This window comes from Rhinolophus sinicus, linkage group LG04 (genome assembly GCF_036562045.2).
Source record: "Rhinolophus sinicus isolate RSC01 linkage group LG04, ASM3656204v1, whole genome shotgun sequence".
Classification (NCBI taxonomy): domain Eukaryota; kingdom Metazoa; phylum Chordata; class Mammalia; order Chiroptera; family Rhinolophidae; genus Rhinolophus; species Rhinolophus sinicus.
Window position 1 is genome coordinate 114,175,550 of NC_133754.1, and position 17,000 is coordinate 114,192,549.

The 17,000-nt window shown below is 34.7% G+C and overlaps 1 protein-coding gene across 5 annotated transcripts in view; it reads left to right on the forward strand.

Moving 5' to 3' along the window:
• The window catches only part of ERCC6L2 (ERCC excision repair 6 like 2), a 141,306-nt gene that overhangs the window by 29,109 nt on the left and 95,197 nt on the right, over positions 1-17,000 (forward strand). For 4 of the 5 annotated variants that reach the window (XM_074330256.1, XM_074330259.1, XM_019711982.2 and 1 more), the window contains one exon: positions 1,533-1,957. In XM_074330256.1, the coding sequence (XP_074186357.1) occupies positions 1,533-1,957 (425 nt within the window). Of the gene's footprint in view, positions 1-1,532; positions 1,958-11,214; positions 11,332-17,000 lie in introns of those variants that run through there. The other variant, XM_074330258.1, reaches the window with a different exon arrangement.

Below are 17,000 nucleotides of genomic sequence, written 5' to 3' on the forward strand. Positions count from 1 at the left end.
TGTGTTGAATAGTAAATAGATTAATGAATTAGGTCTTTAAAATTAGAAGGCATTTGCTGAGTAGGCAAACAAATCATGTGAAACAGAAATAATGTGTTAAGAATCACTGTATCAGTTAATTTAGGTTTTAAGGCTCAAAAAATACTGTTTTGAAAATAGGGCCCATTGACCTATTGTTATCTCTGTACACTGGATCAGAGTTTTAGTTTCACATTTAAACTGTCTTTTAGAATAGTGTTGCAGTTCTCAGATAGTTCAGATCCAAAGATTAGAGTGGGAGAACAGATTGTTCTCTGTGTACGTCTAATTGTTATGCAAAACACAACCTCACCAAAGTTAGTGGGAATAATGGTTTTACTTTTGAGGAACAACTGATAGAAATAGCATAATGAGCTAGTCTTCTTTAAGAGAGTATAGACATACTAGTCATATTATAATCATAAATGTTATAAAAACCAAACTTGAAATCATCAAGAAGACACTAGGAAACTAGCAGTGGTCATCCGATCTCAATGAGAAATGTGTGAGAAAAATAATTCCTACAGTTCTTACAGTTGTAGCCAATCCCACAAATCCTCTGGGATTCTTGCTATAAGAAATTCCATTTGTAAAATTATTTTTACTTAGTTTTCTCTATTTGGTACTTCTTAATTTTATCAATAGTATACTTTATTGAGACTCTCCTCCCCATTCATAGTGCTATATTTTCTGAAGAGAAAATAAAATAGCTGTACAGTTAAGCACAGAATAAATTCATGTATATAGAAATCAGGCTCTTAAAAAATAATAAAATGTTAGCAGAAAGAGATCTTGGAATTCATCTCTTTTCTAAGAATCTCAACCCTTCAAAAAAACCTTGTGGGGAAAAAGCTGTGACAAAACTGGTACACATCTTTGAATTGGAGGCTCCCTTGGTTAGTTGTATACATTTTTAAAGCAACAGTTTAGAAGCAGCAGTATTGACAGTGAGAAGAAACAGCTGTCTTGAGAGAACAAAGATGGAATAACTATAAAAAAGAAGAGAGAAGACAACAAAAGCTTTGCTGTCCAGAGGATTTTAGCTTACTCCTCACCAAATCCTATTCACTATTCCGCTACCATATCACAAATAATATACGTAATGTTCATAAGTCATCATGAATATTTAAATCAGTGATTCTCAACCCTGGCTGTGCATCAGAACCACCTTGGAATTCAACAATAACAACCAAACAAAGTAATAAAACCAGTTGCCCATGGTCCATATGCACTGAATCAACAGAGGTAGTGTCCAAGCTTGTATGGGGAGATTATGACACAGCCAGAGTGAGAACCACTGGAAAAAATTATGTACCGTTTATTCTGCTTTTTATAGGAGATCATCTGATGATGTATTTTAGGAAAATATCTATACATGTTATAAGTCTAATTTATCTTGTTTCAGTTATTTGGAAAGAGTATTTATGAGGTATTTTTTTTTCTCATAGTGGATAAATGAGGTATTACTTTATAAACTAGATTTGGAAACTTTATTTTCTTCTTCATCATTACAGACATATGGCATCCAGGAGAAAGATGTCTTGTCCCTTCTCCAGATAATGAAAAACTGTGTGAAGCAAGCATAAAATCTATCATAGTGGATGAAAATGGGAAGTCATTTGCAGTGGTCTTATATTCAGATCTTCAAGAAAGGAAAGTACCTCTTAAAAGACTTCAAGAAGTAAAATCTATTAAAGATTGCTCCAGGAATTTCATATTTGATGATGAAGATTTAGAAAAACCTTATTTCCCAGACCAAAAATTTCCATCATCTGCTGTTGCTTTTCAATTATCTGAAGATGGAGACTCCATTCCTTATACTATTAATAGATACTTGAGAGACTATCAAAGGGAAGGAGCCCAGTTTCTTTATGGACACTTCATCCAAGGGAGAGGGTGTATTCTTGGTGATGACATGGGACTTGGAAAAACAGTACAGGTAACTATTTTAATTACTTTATAATTAAAATCCAGTAAAGTCATTTTATTATGTACATGAGTAGATACCATATGCAAATATCTATGTGTACTCTCAACTCTTATGATAGCTGGTGTGTGTGTGTGTGTGTGTGTGTGTGTGTGTGTGTCCCACCTGGCAGTAAAGTCCTCAAAGTTTAGTCATTATTTTATCCTCAGTAATTACTTAGTATTTATGAAATATATTATTTGAAATAATGTTTAGGTATAACTTGGCTTGATTTTACCTTTGGTAATACTAATACTAAGTTATCAATTATATTTATACAGTAGTTTAACTTTCTTAGTAATACTTTATGGAAGGAAATACTTTATGGACATTTGTTAAGCTGTATAGCATGGTTAAATTGATTTCTTGCAGGCCTTTTGTGCATATTGTTTGAGACGTTTGTTAATCTGGGATACCTGGGCCACTAGGAGTTCTACGGGTAGACTTCAGAGAGGCCGCTATTTCCCTAAAATGTGTGCCGGAATTTGTACACGTACTATATACGTTTCTGCAGAGAGGGTCCATGTTAGTTATTTATTACTGTATAATGAATTACTCCAAACTTTAGCAGCTTGAAATGATACACATTTATCATATTATAGTTTCTGTGGGTCAGAAATCCAGATACAGTTTAGCTAGGTCCCCTGGCTCTTTCTTTCTCAAGGCTATAGTCCTCCCTTAGAGAAGGGAGGATTCACTCCCTAGCTCACATGGTTTTTGGCAGGACTCAGTTCCTTGTGGGTTGTTATACAGAGGCCTCCATTTCTCGTGAGCTATTGGTGAAGGGCTTCCCTTGATTCCTTGCCACATGGGCCTCTGCATGGAGCTGTTCAAAGCATGACAGTGTACTTCATCAGGGAGAGCAAGTGAGAGGACGAGAGATAGCACTAGTGAGACAAGTCATGATCTTTGTTACCTAATCACAGGAGAGACAGCTTCATCAGAAACAAATTGCTAGGTGCAGTCCATACTCAAGGGCAGATGAAACCACGTTGTGAACACCTAGAGGTGGGGATTATTGGCAGCCCTGTCACAAGCTGCCTACCACAGGCTCCTTAGCTTTCATTAGATTTTCGAAGGGGTTTATGATCCAAAGAGTTTAGCATTTTGAATCTAGACCTTATACTAAATCATCACTCTGGATTGTCAGGAGTGTTTGTCTAGTTTGTGATTAAGTCCTTCCGTGTTTCTTCCTTATAAATGAATTTAAGCTGTTTTATTTTTCATGGTACTTCCATTGTTAGCAGAACTCAAAGGTAAGTGAAAAACTTATTTAACATGTAAGAATAGGCAAATAATGGGACTATGTATAAAGCTGTGGTGTCAAAAGCAAGGGTAAAATTAAGTCCTTCTATAATCATAGTGTATTACCATTAGGCATACGCTCTGTTCCTTTAAGTCCAGGCAGTGCACACAGTTCTAGGCTTACACATTGAAGATGCTACGTAATTGCTTGTGGAATAAATGAATTTGCTTTCTCAGGAGAAGAGGAGGGAAGAATAAAGAAGGGAGCCTTCCGGATACTACTGCCTGTGACTAAGATACATAGATGAATACTAGAGGAAAATAAATAATAAAGCCCTTCTGTAACTATCTTTACGTATACTTTTACTGTTTTCGCCCATGATAGAATGTTCTTTCTCATACTTTGACCAGCTAATGCCTGTTCATCTTCAAAGTCAGAAACATGAGGGTGCTACAAAATGTGACCTGCAGTTTAGGAACCCCCACCCTAAATCTACTAAATATAATTCAAATTCTTCTGCATATTTTAGGCTCAGATTTAGCTTTCATCTCTGAAGCACATGTTACAAAGAAATTCCCTTTATTCTACATTTCATAGGATTATTTTTAAAGTGATTTTACTGCATAATTTTATATTATCTGACACACTGAAATCACTGGAAGGCTTTGAGCTGTGTTACATGCTGTGAAAGTCTTTGAGGGCTCATCTCCTGAAGATCAGAAAAAAGATTCTGTCCTAATTTTGACACTAAGGATTTGTCTGATTCTTGGGGACTAGTTGTCTAGTTCTTGTAACTCAGAGAATAATTTCTACATAATTAGGCCTTCCTACCAACAGTGTGTGAGAGTTATGGTTATTCCATATCTTCATAAAATTTGGTTTTGTGATTGTTTTAGCAGTTTTGTTAGGTATCTGTGTATGTGTTTGCTTGTGTGTTGTTTATATACTTTAGTAAGGTGTAATTGACATACAATAAATTGCATAAATTTACAGTGTACAATTTGATAAGTTTAACACGTGTGTGTATATATATGTGTATATATATATATATATATATATATATATATATATATATCTCCAAGAAGTGATCACTACAATACCGCAGTCAAGATAATGAGCATATCTATCACCCCCAGAAGTTTCCTCATGTCCATTTGTGCCTTGTTGCGTCCTGCACAACACAAGCAGTGGGGAAAGCGAGGGAGGCGGCAAGGGCTAAAGTCTATTATAGAAATAAAGAGACCAGAGGCTCAGAATGCAGAGAAACCACAGAGGACCAAGGGACTCACAGCCTCAAGAGACTGGAGCCCCGAATCGGGTCGTTGTGGGTATTTATTGCTTTTTTACAATAGGCATCACATGATTCTGGGCAGGGTCTGTAAAACTCTTATACCACTAATACAATTTGTATATTTTCAATACCCAATCACATTGTCCCAAAGCAACCTGTGCATGCTGTCCCCGCATGACCAAGGTGCGGTGTGTACAACCCCTGGGGGAGCAGGTCTCTCAAGGTAATTATCCCATGAGCTAAGCGGGAGCGAGGCAGTTTCGCTCAATTAACGTTCCTTAGCACAATAGGGTGCTGGACATTTGCAGCATGCGTCAGCAGCTTCCAGAAAACATTGGAGGAGGGGCATCCCTTCCTAGTTTCAGAGGCTAACTCATGGGGGTCCCTGGGGTCCCGTCTGGCTTAAGTCGTCCCTCCCTTGAGGAAACTTACTCATCTTTGACTGCAGACCCAGCATACTGGGACCAAGAGAGGGAACCTATAAACTCAACCCCTAAGAGGGACAACCCCGCAACCCTCTTTCCCTAAGGAAAGGATGGTAGGGACAAACGGTTAGGATGCTGTGTGACAACAGTGCCTGTGATATGTTCAACACCAATAATTCATCACCTACTACTTTCACTTTTATTTTTTATTTGGACTAAGAAATTAAATTGGGAAGGAATGCAAAATTCTAGATTTTTATGAAAATTTCCTAATATTTTATAGCATTCTCACATCTAATTCAATAGGTATTTTGAAAATGGTACCCCTTTATATGTTCTCCTAATATTTAATTAGCTAATATAACTATAATAAATAATTTCAACTGGATTATACAGGTTTGGGAAACTGACCTTTGATAATCAAACAGTTCACCTGATAGGAAGGGAGATGAATGGGCACCTACTATGGAGTGGTGGTTCTCAAAGGTGTAAACTCTGGACCAATAGTATCAGATCACCTAGGAACTTGTTAGCGTTGTAAATGCGTGGATCTTACCCCAGACACACTGAATCAGAAACTCTGGGAGTGGGGCTCAGCAATCCCTCCAGTTAATTTGAGGCCCACTAAAGTTGGAGAACCTTTGCTCAGACTATTGTTTTTCAGAGGGGATGGAAAACTGGTAAATTTGGTGAATTGGTTCAGTGGACGTTGGTCAAGAGTGTTTATTTAGTCTATGTGAATATTTATGTATAGGATGATATCATTTCACTTTTTTAAAAAATAAAATTTTAGAAATGGAAATATTAGAGATAATCTTGTTCAGCTTATTTACTAAATGACTTACCTATCTAAGGTCATATACAGGAAGTAACCATTTTCATTTCTATTCAGTACTCTTTCTCCTGTCTCTACCCGTTGCTGCCTCTATCTGGCAGTCTTTTATTCAGCTTTTAATTAACTATTCATTTATTCAATGAGTTGACATTTATTAAGCACCTAATGTGAGTCAGGCTCTGTGATAGGCAGTGATACAGATACACATGATCGTAATACTTATATATTCACAAATGGCTGATAAAAATAAATGAAACCAAAGCATCATCATCCAGTCTGGTGAGTAGAATTGAGAGAGGAAGGCTTCAAAGGGAAGTTGGTATTTTCATCCTTTGCTTTTTGTTGGGTTTGCTTTTGAACTGCCATCAAAATTTAGAATTAATTTGAACGGTATCAATTAGGACATTAGAGGGTGTTTTTTTTTTCTCTTTTTCACTAAAGGCATAACTCTAGTACAGTGTTTGAAAGGTTTATCATAAAAGAAGATCTCATTTGTTAAGTCAGAATTTTCTTTTAATCTTAATTTGTAATTAGCTTTCATAGGCACAAAGTCTTAAAAACGATTAGATAAGTACAATATGTGTTTTACATATTTATTTCCCCATCTGCTATGTGAAGATGGTATTAGTACGTTTTGAGCAGCAGAGGAAAGATAGAAATTTGTAAGCTATGCAGATTTTCTTTGAATCTTTGTTTCTGTATTACTAGATATTACATAATCAAAGATGTCACTGAAGGACGTCATTTTAAAAAGATGTATATAGTAAACCTCAATTCTGAGAGAAATGAGGAAATTGCTGATAATTACAGCTTTCTTAGGTCATTGTTGATATCATTTTTTGGATAATGTGATCTTAGATTCAAAAGCTATACTAAAATATAAAAGTTCTACAGATCACAAGTCATGTGGTTCACTCAGGAATATAGTAATAAAGAAAAAGTAATATTGACTGTATTGTCATTCATGGAGAAAATGTCATAATTTCCAATGTTAGAGACTAATTAACCTACAGAGCCACAAACCCTTTAAAGCAGAAACAAAAATGTCCTCTTGTTTTAGAGATAAATTGCTTTTCTTTTGGTATGTATTCAGATTTTAGGAGTAGAACTTTGTAAAGATAAATGGACTAGTTCCCTTTTCAAAACAGTTCTTTGTTGTTGTTTGTAAGCAGGCAAAAATCATCATACTTTGTGAAGTCCCAGGGAGATGAAAAATGAGGAATGTAGACTTTTGTTTTTTTTTGGTCTTATAAGGAAGAGACAATTTTTTCTGCTATGCCTTCTGTTGGTTTAAGGGAAGGTTTGTTGCATTATTTCCCTGCCTCTGATTTACTCTGTATATCATGAACTGACTGTATGTGAGGAAAATGACCTATAAAAATGTTTGCCTGATATTTAAAAAGGAATGCCTGTGAAAACAGAAAGCTTTCCCAAAGTGATATTTTATTTCTGAAATGCAGTTTTTGGACTCTTACTATTCTGTAAGTATCTGATTTACATGCTTAAATTTGTTCTTTACATCCCTAAACAGTTTTAGAACTATCCAACATTTAAAAATGTTTTCTTTAATTAGTTTTATAAACCTTCATTGTAAATATGTCATTCACCTTCTGTGACTTAAGATTTTGATTGACCTCTACTGTGCTAGTATAGCGTGATAGGATGGCTAGACCTCTACCTTTGCTTTCTCAGAGTGGGGTCCAGATAACAGAGCCTACATTTCCCAGTTCCCTTTGCACGTCTTGGGCTTGTGACAGGTTCCTCAACAGAAATGAGGGTAGAAACGCTGAGTGCCAGTTACAATCCTGGTCCGTGAAATCCCCCTATGCCATTCTTCCCATTCTCCCTTTCTCTATCTGCCTTTTAGATGTTGACACATTACTGCTATCATTACCCTAATATAATCTAAAAGTTTGTCAGTGGCTTTAATTAACTTCCCCAGTTAGTGTGTATTCTCAACTAAAGTCAAATTTACTTTTATTTCAACTTACTTTTTTCGAGGTGGGTGGGTAAATAATCTTAGGAAGTAGTGTAGATTATATAAGAGATACAAAGATTCTTCTTTAAAATTATTAGTGGTTAGTGAATTAAATTGTAAAGCTGATCCGTAATTAGAGCCTATAAATTTAGTCACCTTCTATGAAACTTTTTATAAATATGAGATTCTTAAATAGACATTTCACATATCTTTGTTTCATGGAATTTGACAAATTAAGTTAGAATTAAGATTGTATGGGTGGCCGGTTAGGTCAGTTGGTTAGAGTGTGGTGCTGATCACGCCAAGCTTGCTGGTTCTGTCCCCACATGGGCCACTGTGAGCTGCACCCTCCTTAAAAAAAAAAAAAAAAAAAAAAGATTGTATATCATCTTAGATGAACAGATTGAATGATGAGTTACCATAATCAAGAATATAGTTATTCTATAATGAAACAATCCAAAGGTGAGTTAAGAGCAATCCAATAAATTTGAGTTTTGTATTATTCATTTAAATGTTCATATAATATCTAATAGGAATCTTTTTTGCCTCTTTAGTAGCTTTTAAGGACCAGTTGCCTATAAATCAAAACAATATATGTATCAATTTTGTATGTATGTGTGTGTCTTTAATTATAATGTTATTACAAACACAGCACATTATGCTGTTCAATGTTTTTTGACATACATATGTTCTATAGAGCCTATAATCAATCTATAAAGGATTTCCCTTACCCTAGAAATTTTCCTCATGTCTCTTTCCCGTCAATACCCCAGTAGCCTAAATGTTTAATTATAAATTTTCTGTGATTCTTTGAGTATTACATTCCAAGAAGTGGTCAGAACCTGAAATGTTATAAATATTTACATCAGATGGAATTCAGTAAATTTTAAATTTAGATTACATTTTTTTTAATACAAAGCATGAATAACTTTAAACTTAACTTACTAAAATAATTATAAAGTGGAAATTGTGGGTATGCATCAGAACTCTTTTACTGAGGTTATATTAAAAATATTTAAATTGTCCAATGCTTTAACTCAGTTATTTGTGGAATATCCTTTCTGCCTCCTTTAATCTGGTTGTACATAGTGCATCAGACATTTTGCTCATATCACTTGCTTGGTGAATTCTTCAGTAACTTTCTGTTCATGGATTTATTTTTTCTCAATGGTGCTTCTTCAATTCATCTCCTTTCCACCCCATCCCCACCCCTAGAATCCTCCTCCAAATCAGCTGGATTTCAACTGCTGGAGGATAGAAATAAGCCTTTCATCTTACCTTTTCCAGCACCCATCACAGTACCTGGCATGTAGTAGGTAATACATATATTTTTATTAAATGCACTCATGAACTTTAATTTGAATTGGGTAATCGTATGGTTATAGCTTATATTTGATAATCCCTATATGCCAGGTTCTATGATAGATGTTTACTGTTAAGCATACATGTTAATTAGGCGTTATTGTCCCCATTTTATTGATGAAAAAATTGAAATTTATAGAGTTAATGTAAATTGCCCAAGGTCACATATAAAGTTGGTTGGTCAAACTCCAAAGTCTTCCATAACTCCTACATTACACTGCCTTACATAATGTGGATTAGGAATGAAAATTTTGTTAGAAAATTTTAAAGCTCAGCACAAGTTTGACCATTCTCGTATATCATTTTATAATCTTTTAGATAAAAATTTGCTGAAAATATTTATTGTGATGTACAAAATTGTATACAGGGAATAAAGCCTTAAGTGGAATGATGCTAGCAAAAATAGCTGTTTACTAAATCATTAATAGGTACGAGTTTGATATTTTACATATATTTTTTTTTACTATTTTTAAGAGGTAAAATAATATTGATAATACCTAAAATAGACCAATTCATGCTCATAAAAATGCAAACATTAATTTCTTTGTTGTGGTGAAATTCATATAATAAATTAACCATTTTAAAGTATAGAATTCAATGGTGTTCAATGAATTCACAATGTTGTTCAACCCCCATGTCTTTCTAGTTTCAAAACTTTTTCATCACCACAAAATACCTTATACCCGTTAAGTAATCACTCTTTATTATCCCCTCCCACATTGCCCAGCACCCATTAATTGGCCTTCTGTCTATGGATTTGCCTTTTCTGAATATGTCATCTAAAAGGAATCATACAATTTTGGCCTTTTATGTCTGGCTTCTTTCATTTAATGTTTCCGGGCTCATCCAAGTTGTAGCATGTATCAGTACTTCATTCCCTTTGTAGCTGAATAATATTCTATTGTATATAAATACTACTGTTTGTTTATCCATTCATGCTTTGTGTACATTGGGATTTTTCCATTTTGGGCTGTTATGAATAATGCTGCTGTAAACATTTGTGTACAAGTTTGTGTATGGACATTTGCTTTCATTTCTCTTGTATATACACCTAGGAGTGGAATTACTAGGTCATGTGGTAATTAATTCTGTGTTTAACTTTTTGAGGAACTATTCCATTTTCCACAGTGGCTACTATTTTACATCCTCATCAGCAATCTATCAGGTTTTCTACTTCTCTACATCCTTGCCATCACTTGTTATTTTCTGTTTTCTTCATTGTAACCATCCTAGTGCATGTGAAGTATCTCATTATAGTTTTGATTTGCATTTCCTAATGACCAATGATGTTGAACAACTTTTCATGTGCTCTTTGGCTACTGTGTTCCCCCGAAAATAAGACCTAAAATCAAGGATGACATCCCCTGAACATAAGCCCTAATGCGTCTTTTGGAGCAAAACTTCATATAACACCTGGTCTTATTTTTGAGGAAACATGGTATTTGTGTATCTTCTCTGTAGAAATGTGTATTCAAGTTGCTGTAGAAATGTGTATTCAGGTTATACCCCCTTACCCCCCCACCCCCAATTCACGTGTTAAACTAATCCAGATGTGTTCCTTGAGAGGTAACTAGGTGGTGAGGATGGAGTCCTTGTGATGGGATTAGTACCTTTGTAAGTACTAGAGACTCCAGAGAGGTTGCCTCCTCTCTCTGTAATCCATCATCTGAGAACACAATGAGAAGATTGCCATCTGCAGGAAATGGGCCCTTACCAGGCCCTAGATCTACCAGCACCTTGATCTTTCACTTCCTAGCCCCTCCAGAAGTGAGTAATAAAAATTTGTTGTTTAAGCCACGTGGCCTATGATAATTTTTTTTTTAAGAGATTTTTATTGGGGAAGGGGAACAGGACTTTATTGGGGGAACAGTGTGTACTTCCAGGACTTTTTCCAAGTCAAGTTGTCCTTTTTCAATCTTAGTTGTGGAGGGTGCCATTCAGCTTCAAGTTGTTGTCCTTTCAGTCTTAGTTGTGGAGGGCGCAGCCCACCATGAGAGTTGAACCAGCAACCTTGTGGTTGAGAGGACGCGCTCCATCCGAACCATCCGGGAGCTCAGCGGCAGCTCAGCTCAAGGTGCCGTGTTCAATCTTAGTTGCAGGGGATGCTGTCCATCATCTCTTGCGGGACTCGAGGAATCGAACTGGCAACCTTGTGGTTGAGAGCCCGCGCTCCAACCAACTGAACCATCTGGGAGGCAGCTCAGCTCAAGGTACCGTGTTCAATCTTAGTTGCACCATCCCTTGCGGGAGTCGAGGAGTTGAACCAGCAACCTTGTGGTTGAGAGCCCACTGGCCCATGTGGGAATCGAACCAGCAGCCTTCAGAGTTAGTAGCATGGAGCTCCAACCGCCTGAGCCACTGGGCCAGCCCCTATGATAATTTTTTGTAGCAGCCCTAAGTAATTAAGATACGTTCTTTGCCCTTTTTTTTAAAACTGAGTTGTTTGTCTACATATGTATGGGTTTGTTTCTGGTGTTTCTATTCTGTAACATTGTTCAGTTTGGCTATCCTTTTTGTTAATTACTTTCTTGCTATCCCTTGTCTATTTTTATTCCTTTGTATTTCCACGTAAAGTTTTAATCAGTTTGTCAAGTTCCATCAACAAATCTGTTGGGATTTTGAGTAGGAGTGTGGAGTTCAGTTGTACTGAATTGAATTGCATTTATAGAACTCTTTGGGGAGAATTAAGATGCAGCAATAGCTTCATTTATTTAGAACTTTAATTTTTCTCAACAATGTTTTATAGTTTTAATATGGTCCTTACACATATTTTGTGAAATTCACTCACAAAACTGATGCAGCAAGAAATAGAAAATAATCGTTCTTAATTCTATTTTTGATGGTATTGTCAGTAGAATACTTTTCATTTAATTTTCCAATTTTTTGCTAGTGGTACAGTAGTTTACCCTCATTCTTGGTTTCATTATCTGCAGTTTTAGTTACCTACAAGGTGTGATAATTAAGTTTGCGAACTCATCCTAAAAAAAGTGCTACATACCTCATTGCTGAATATCAAACACTACGGTCACTTGCAAAATACTCCTTTGGGAGGCTATGCGCTGAAACCAGCGCCTACTCCACCCTTCAAGCAATTTTGGAATTCTTTTTCTGGAACGGCCATTAGAGCTGTCGTCATACTACCCTTGATGTCCTGAATGTCATCAAAACGTCTTCCTTTCAATATTCCTTTATCTTCAGGTAAAGAAAGAAGTCATTGGGGCCCAGATCAGGTGATTAGGGCGGGTGTTCCAATACAGTTATTTACTTACTGGTTAAAAACTCCCTCACAGACAGTGCCGTGTGAGCTGGTGCACTGTTGTAATGCAAGACCTCCTTTGGGACCATTTTTGTACACACCTTTCTCATGCCACGATTTTCAGTTAAGATTTTCCTGTTTCTCTGTCGATGTTTACTTGGTCTGCTATGCTTCTTACAGTAAGCCAACGATTTGGACACACAATTCGATGAATTTTTGCAATGCTTTTGTCAGTTCTGCTCATTACTGGCCGCCCTGACGTCTCTTCATCAGACAAACACTTAATCTGTGTGTACACTGCCATTTTCTTCATGGTGTTATCCCTATAAACTTGGACTAACATGTCCCTGATTTCACTTCCATCCCTGCCAAGTTTAACAAGAAATTTAATATTTGTTCATTGCTCTAATTCAAGCTCAGACATTCTCGCAAGGACACACAAAAACATGCAACAATAATGAACGCTACTCAGTGAGACACCACCACACGTCGACACGAACACAGCTGTGGGACATGGATATACCAAGGTTACGAAACCTTACCGAGCTGTTTGTACAGTGCTGCCAATGTAAGTGCACGGTGGCAAATTTGTGAACTGAACTGTCAGGCCTTGTATGGCAATCATGGTCTGAAAATATGAAATGGAAAATTCCAGAAATAAACAATTCATATGTTTTAAACTGTGCACTGTTCTGAGTACTGTGATGAAATCTTGAGCCATCCTGCCCTGTCCTGCCCAGGACATGAGTCATCCCTTTGTCTAGGTTAGTATCCATGCTGTATATGGCACCTGCCGGTTAGTAGTAGCCATGCTGGTTATCAGATTGACTGTTGCAGTATCACAGTGCTTATGTTCAAGTAACCCTTATTTCACTTCATAATGGCCCTAAAGCTCAAGAGTAGTGCTGCTGGCAATTTGTATATGCCAAACTGAAGCCATAAAGTGCTTCCTTTAAGAGAAAAGTTATGTATGTATAGGAAAAAACATCATTTTGTTTATATACATATATACATATATATATATATATAGAGAGAGAGAGAGAGAGAGAGAGTCAGTCTCTATCTATCTATCTATCTATCTATCTATCTATCTATCTATCTATCTATCTATCTATCTACCTATGTATATCTGTGGTTTCAGGCATCCACTGAGAGTCTTAGAACATATCCCCTGCAGATAAGGGGGGACTCTGTATATAAATATCAACTTTATTTTTGTATATTGACCTTGCTAAATTTGTCACTTATTCTAATAGTTGTTTTGTAGATGCCTTAGGATTTTCTATATAAATAATTATGTCATCCATACAGGCAGCTTAACCTTTAAATTTTTATGTTTTTTATTTCTTTTTTTTTTTTTTGGCTGCATTACTGGTTAGGTAGGACCCTAATGCAATTTGAATAGAAATGAGAGAGTAATATCTTTATCTCATTAGGATCTTAGGGAGAAAGCATTCAATATTTTAACATTAAGTATATTAGCTATAGGATTTCTGTAGTATCTTTTATCAGATACAGGATATTCCCTGTAGTCCTACTTACTTACTGGAATTTTTAAATAGTTAACGTGTATTAAATTTTCAAATAATTTTTCTGCCTTTATTTAGATAATCATGTTTTTTTCTCCTTTATTCTGTTAACATAATATATGAATCAGTGTGATTTATGTTGACTGGTTTTTTAATGTTTAACCAATATTTATTCCTGGGGTAAACCCAATTTGGTAATGAAGTATTATTTTTATATATTACTGGGTTCAGTTAACTAATATTTTAAGAATTTTTACATTTATATTTATTACAGATATTGGTGTATAATTTTCTCATAATATGTTTATCCGGTTTTGGTAGCAGGGTTATGTAGACCTCATAAAATAAATTGCGAAGTGTATCTTTCTCTTCACTTTTCTGAAAGAGTTTGTGTAATTTTTATCCTTAAATATTTGATGGAATTTACTAGTGAAATCTTTTGGGCCTGGAGTTTTCTTTAAAGGAAGATTTTTTGATGATTAATTCAATTACTTTAATAGATACTGTGTTTCCCCAAAAGTAAGACCTAGCTGGAAAATCAGCTCTAATGTGTCTTTTGGAGCAAAAATTAATATAAGACCCAGTCTTATATCATATCATATATATTATATTATATCATACCATATCATATCATACCATATCATATCATATCATATCATATCATATCATATCATATCATATCATATGTCATATCATGCCAGGTCTTATTATGTAACACCGGCTCTTATAGTACAATAAGACTGGGTCTTATATTAATTTTTGCTCCAAAAGACGCATTAGAGCTGATTGTCCAGCTAGGTCTTATTTTCAGGGAAACACGGTATGAGGCTATTCAGATTATCTATTTCTTGCTATGTCAGTTTTGATAAATTGTATTTTTCAAGGAATTTATCCATTTCATCTAAGTTGTCTATTGATTGGCATAAAGTTATTTGTGATATTCCTTTATTATTTTAATGTTTGTAGGGTCTGAGGGATACCTCTCTGCATTCCTAATGGATTCCTTGTATAGTCTCTATTTTATTCTTGATTCTGCCTTGAGGTTTATTGATTTTGTTGATCTTTTCAAAGAACCAGCTAGCTTCTAGCTTTGTTAATTTTCTCTATTGTTTGGTCTCTTTGGTATTTCACTGATTTCTGCAATTATCTCCATTATTTTCTTTCTGCTTACTATGGATGTATTTTGCTCTTCATTTTCTAGCTTGTTAGAACCTTGGGTCATTAATTTCATACTTACCTTCTTATGCTTTAGATTTATGTTCAACCATTACTTTATCTGCATCCCACACATTTTTATGTGTTATATTTTAATTTCCATGCAATCAAAAATTTTTTCTAACTTTCCTTGTGATTTTTTCCCCTTTGATCCTTGGGTTATTTATAAGTGTATATTTCATTTGCCATTATTTACCTATTTTTTTCCCTAGGTATATCATCATTAGTTTTTTCTAATTTCACAGTAGTTAGTCTGTAAGATTTCAGTATTTTGAAAATTTATTGAGAGTTTTTTTTTATGGCCCATTTTATTGAACATACTATGTGCATATCAAATGAATATGTAGTCTACACTTGGATATAGTCTATAAAATCAATTACAGACCAAGGTGATAAGGTGATTGATAATGTTCAGGTTTTCTATTTTTTTACTGTTAATTGCTGGCAGGGAAGTTAAAATCCTATCCTATGATTGTGGGTTTGTCTATTTCTCTCTTTAATTCTAATAATTTTGCCTTCATGTATTTTGAAGCTCTGTTATTAGGGCCATAAACCTTTATGATTGTTATGTCTTCCTGATGAATTGAACCCTTCATCATTATGAAATGTCTCTCTGTTCCTGGTAATATTATTTGAAATCTATTTTATCTGATATTAAGATAGCCACTCCAGTATTCTTTTGCTTACTGATTGCATGGTATGTCTTTTTCAAGCCATGTCTTTATATTTACAGTATGTCTCTTGTACACAACTCTTATCCATTTTGACAATCTATGATATTGAATTGGTTAGTCCATTTATATTTAATGTAATTCCTGTTTTGTTTGGATTTGGACATACCATTTTATTATTTGTTTTCTGTTTGGACAGACTATTTTCTGTTTTACTTTTCCTCCTTTCCTGCCTGCTTTGTATTGATAGGATATTTTTTAGAATTCCATTTTGTTTCTTCTATTGACTTTATAACTATTTTTCTTTTCATTGTTTTTTTTTGGTGGTTGCTCGAGTGATAAAAATATACAGTTAACTTTTCACAATTTACTAAAAGTTAATGTACCACTTCATGTAAAATATAGGTATCTTGTAATGAAATAGGTCATCCTATTCTTATTTTAAGGAAAGTAAGAGTGAAGAAAGCTAAGTATAATATCTGTAATGCTTACTTAATACCTAATATCTAAATTTTGAAGGTAAAACGAAACTTCATTCCCAGAATCAATCAAACTTGGTTTTGGTGTATATTCCTTTTTTATATTTCTGCATTCCATTTGCTAGTATTTTAAGAGTTATGCTTCTTTATAAGTAAGAGAAATTGATCTGTAAATTTCTTGTCTTGTAATATTTTTGTCCAATTTTCTTATCATGTTGAACTCCTAAAATAAGTTGAGAACATTTCTTCCTTTCTCTAAACTTTGGAATAATTTGCTTAAGACTGGCATTATACATTTCTTAAATATTTGGTAGACTTTGTTGGTGAAACCATCTGACTCTTAGTTTTCTTTGTGGAAGGAGTATAATTTTGAATTTAGATTTCTTTAATAGTTACATATGAATATGTAAATTTTCTGTTTCCTTTAGTGTTAGTTTTGATAAGGTTGGTAAGTTCTGTTTTTCCTTTTCACCTAAATTTTCACAGTTTTTGGCATAACATTGATTATTATGTCCTATATGTATTTTTTTGTGTGTTTGCCTCTTCTCTTAGTTTCTCTTTTTTCTTTTTTTCTTTTTTTTTTTTCAGTTGGACACAAATGTGTTTATTTTACCCTAGCAATAGAACAAAATATAATTTCTTTAGCCATTTTTCATGAGAATAGTTCATTGTACAGTTGAGGAAACATATGAAATAAGGCCTGTGGCTTGATTGCTAGTGGTTAAACAT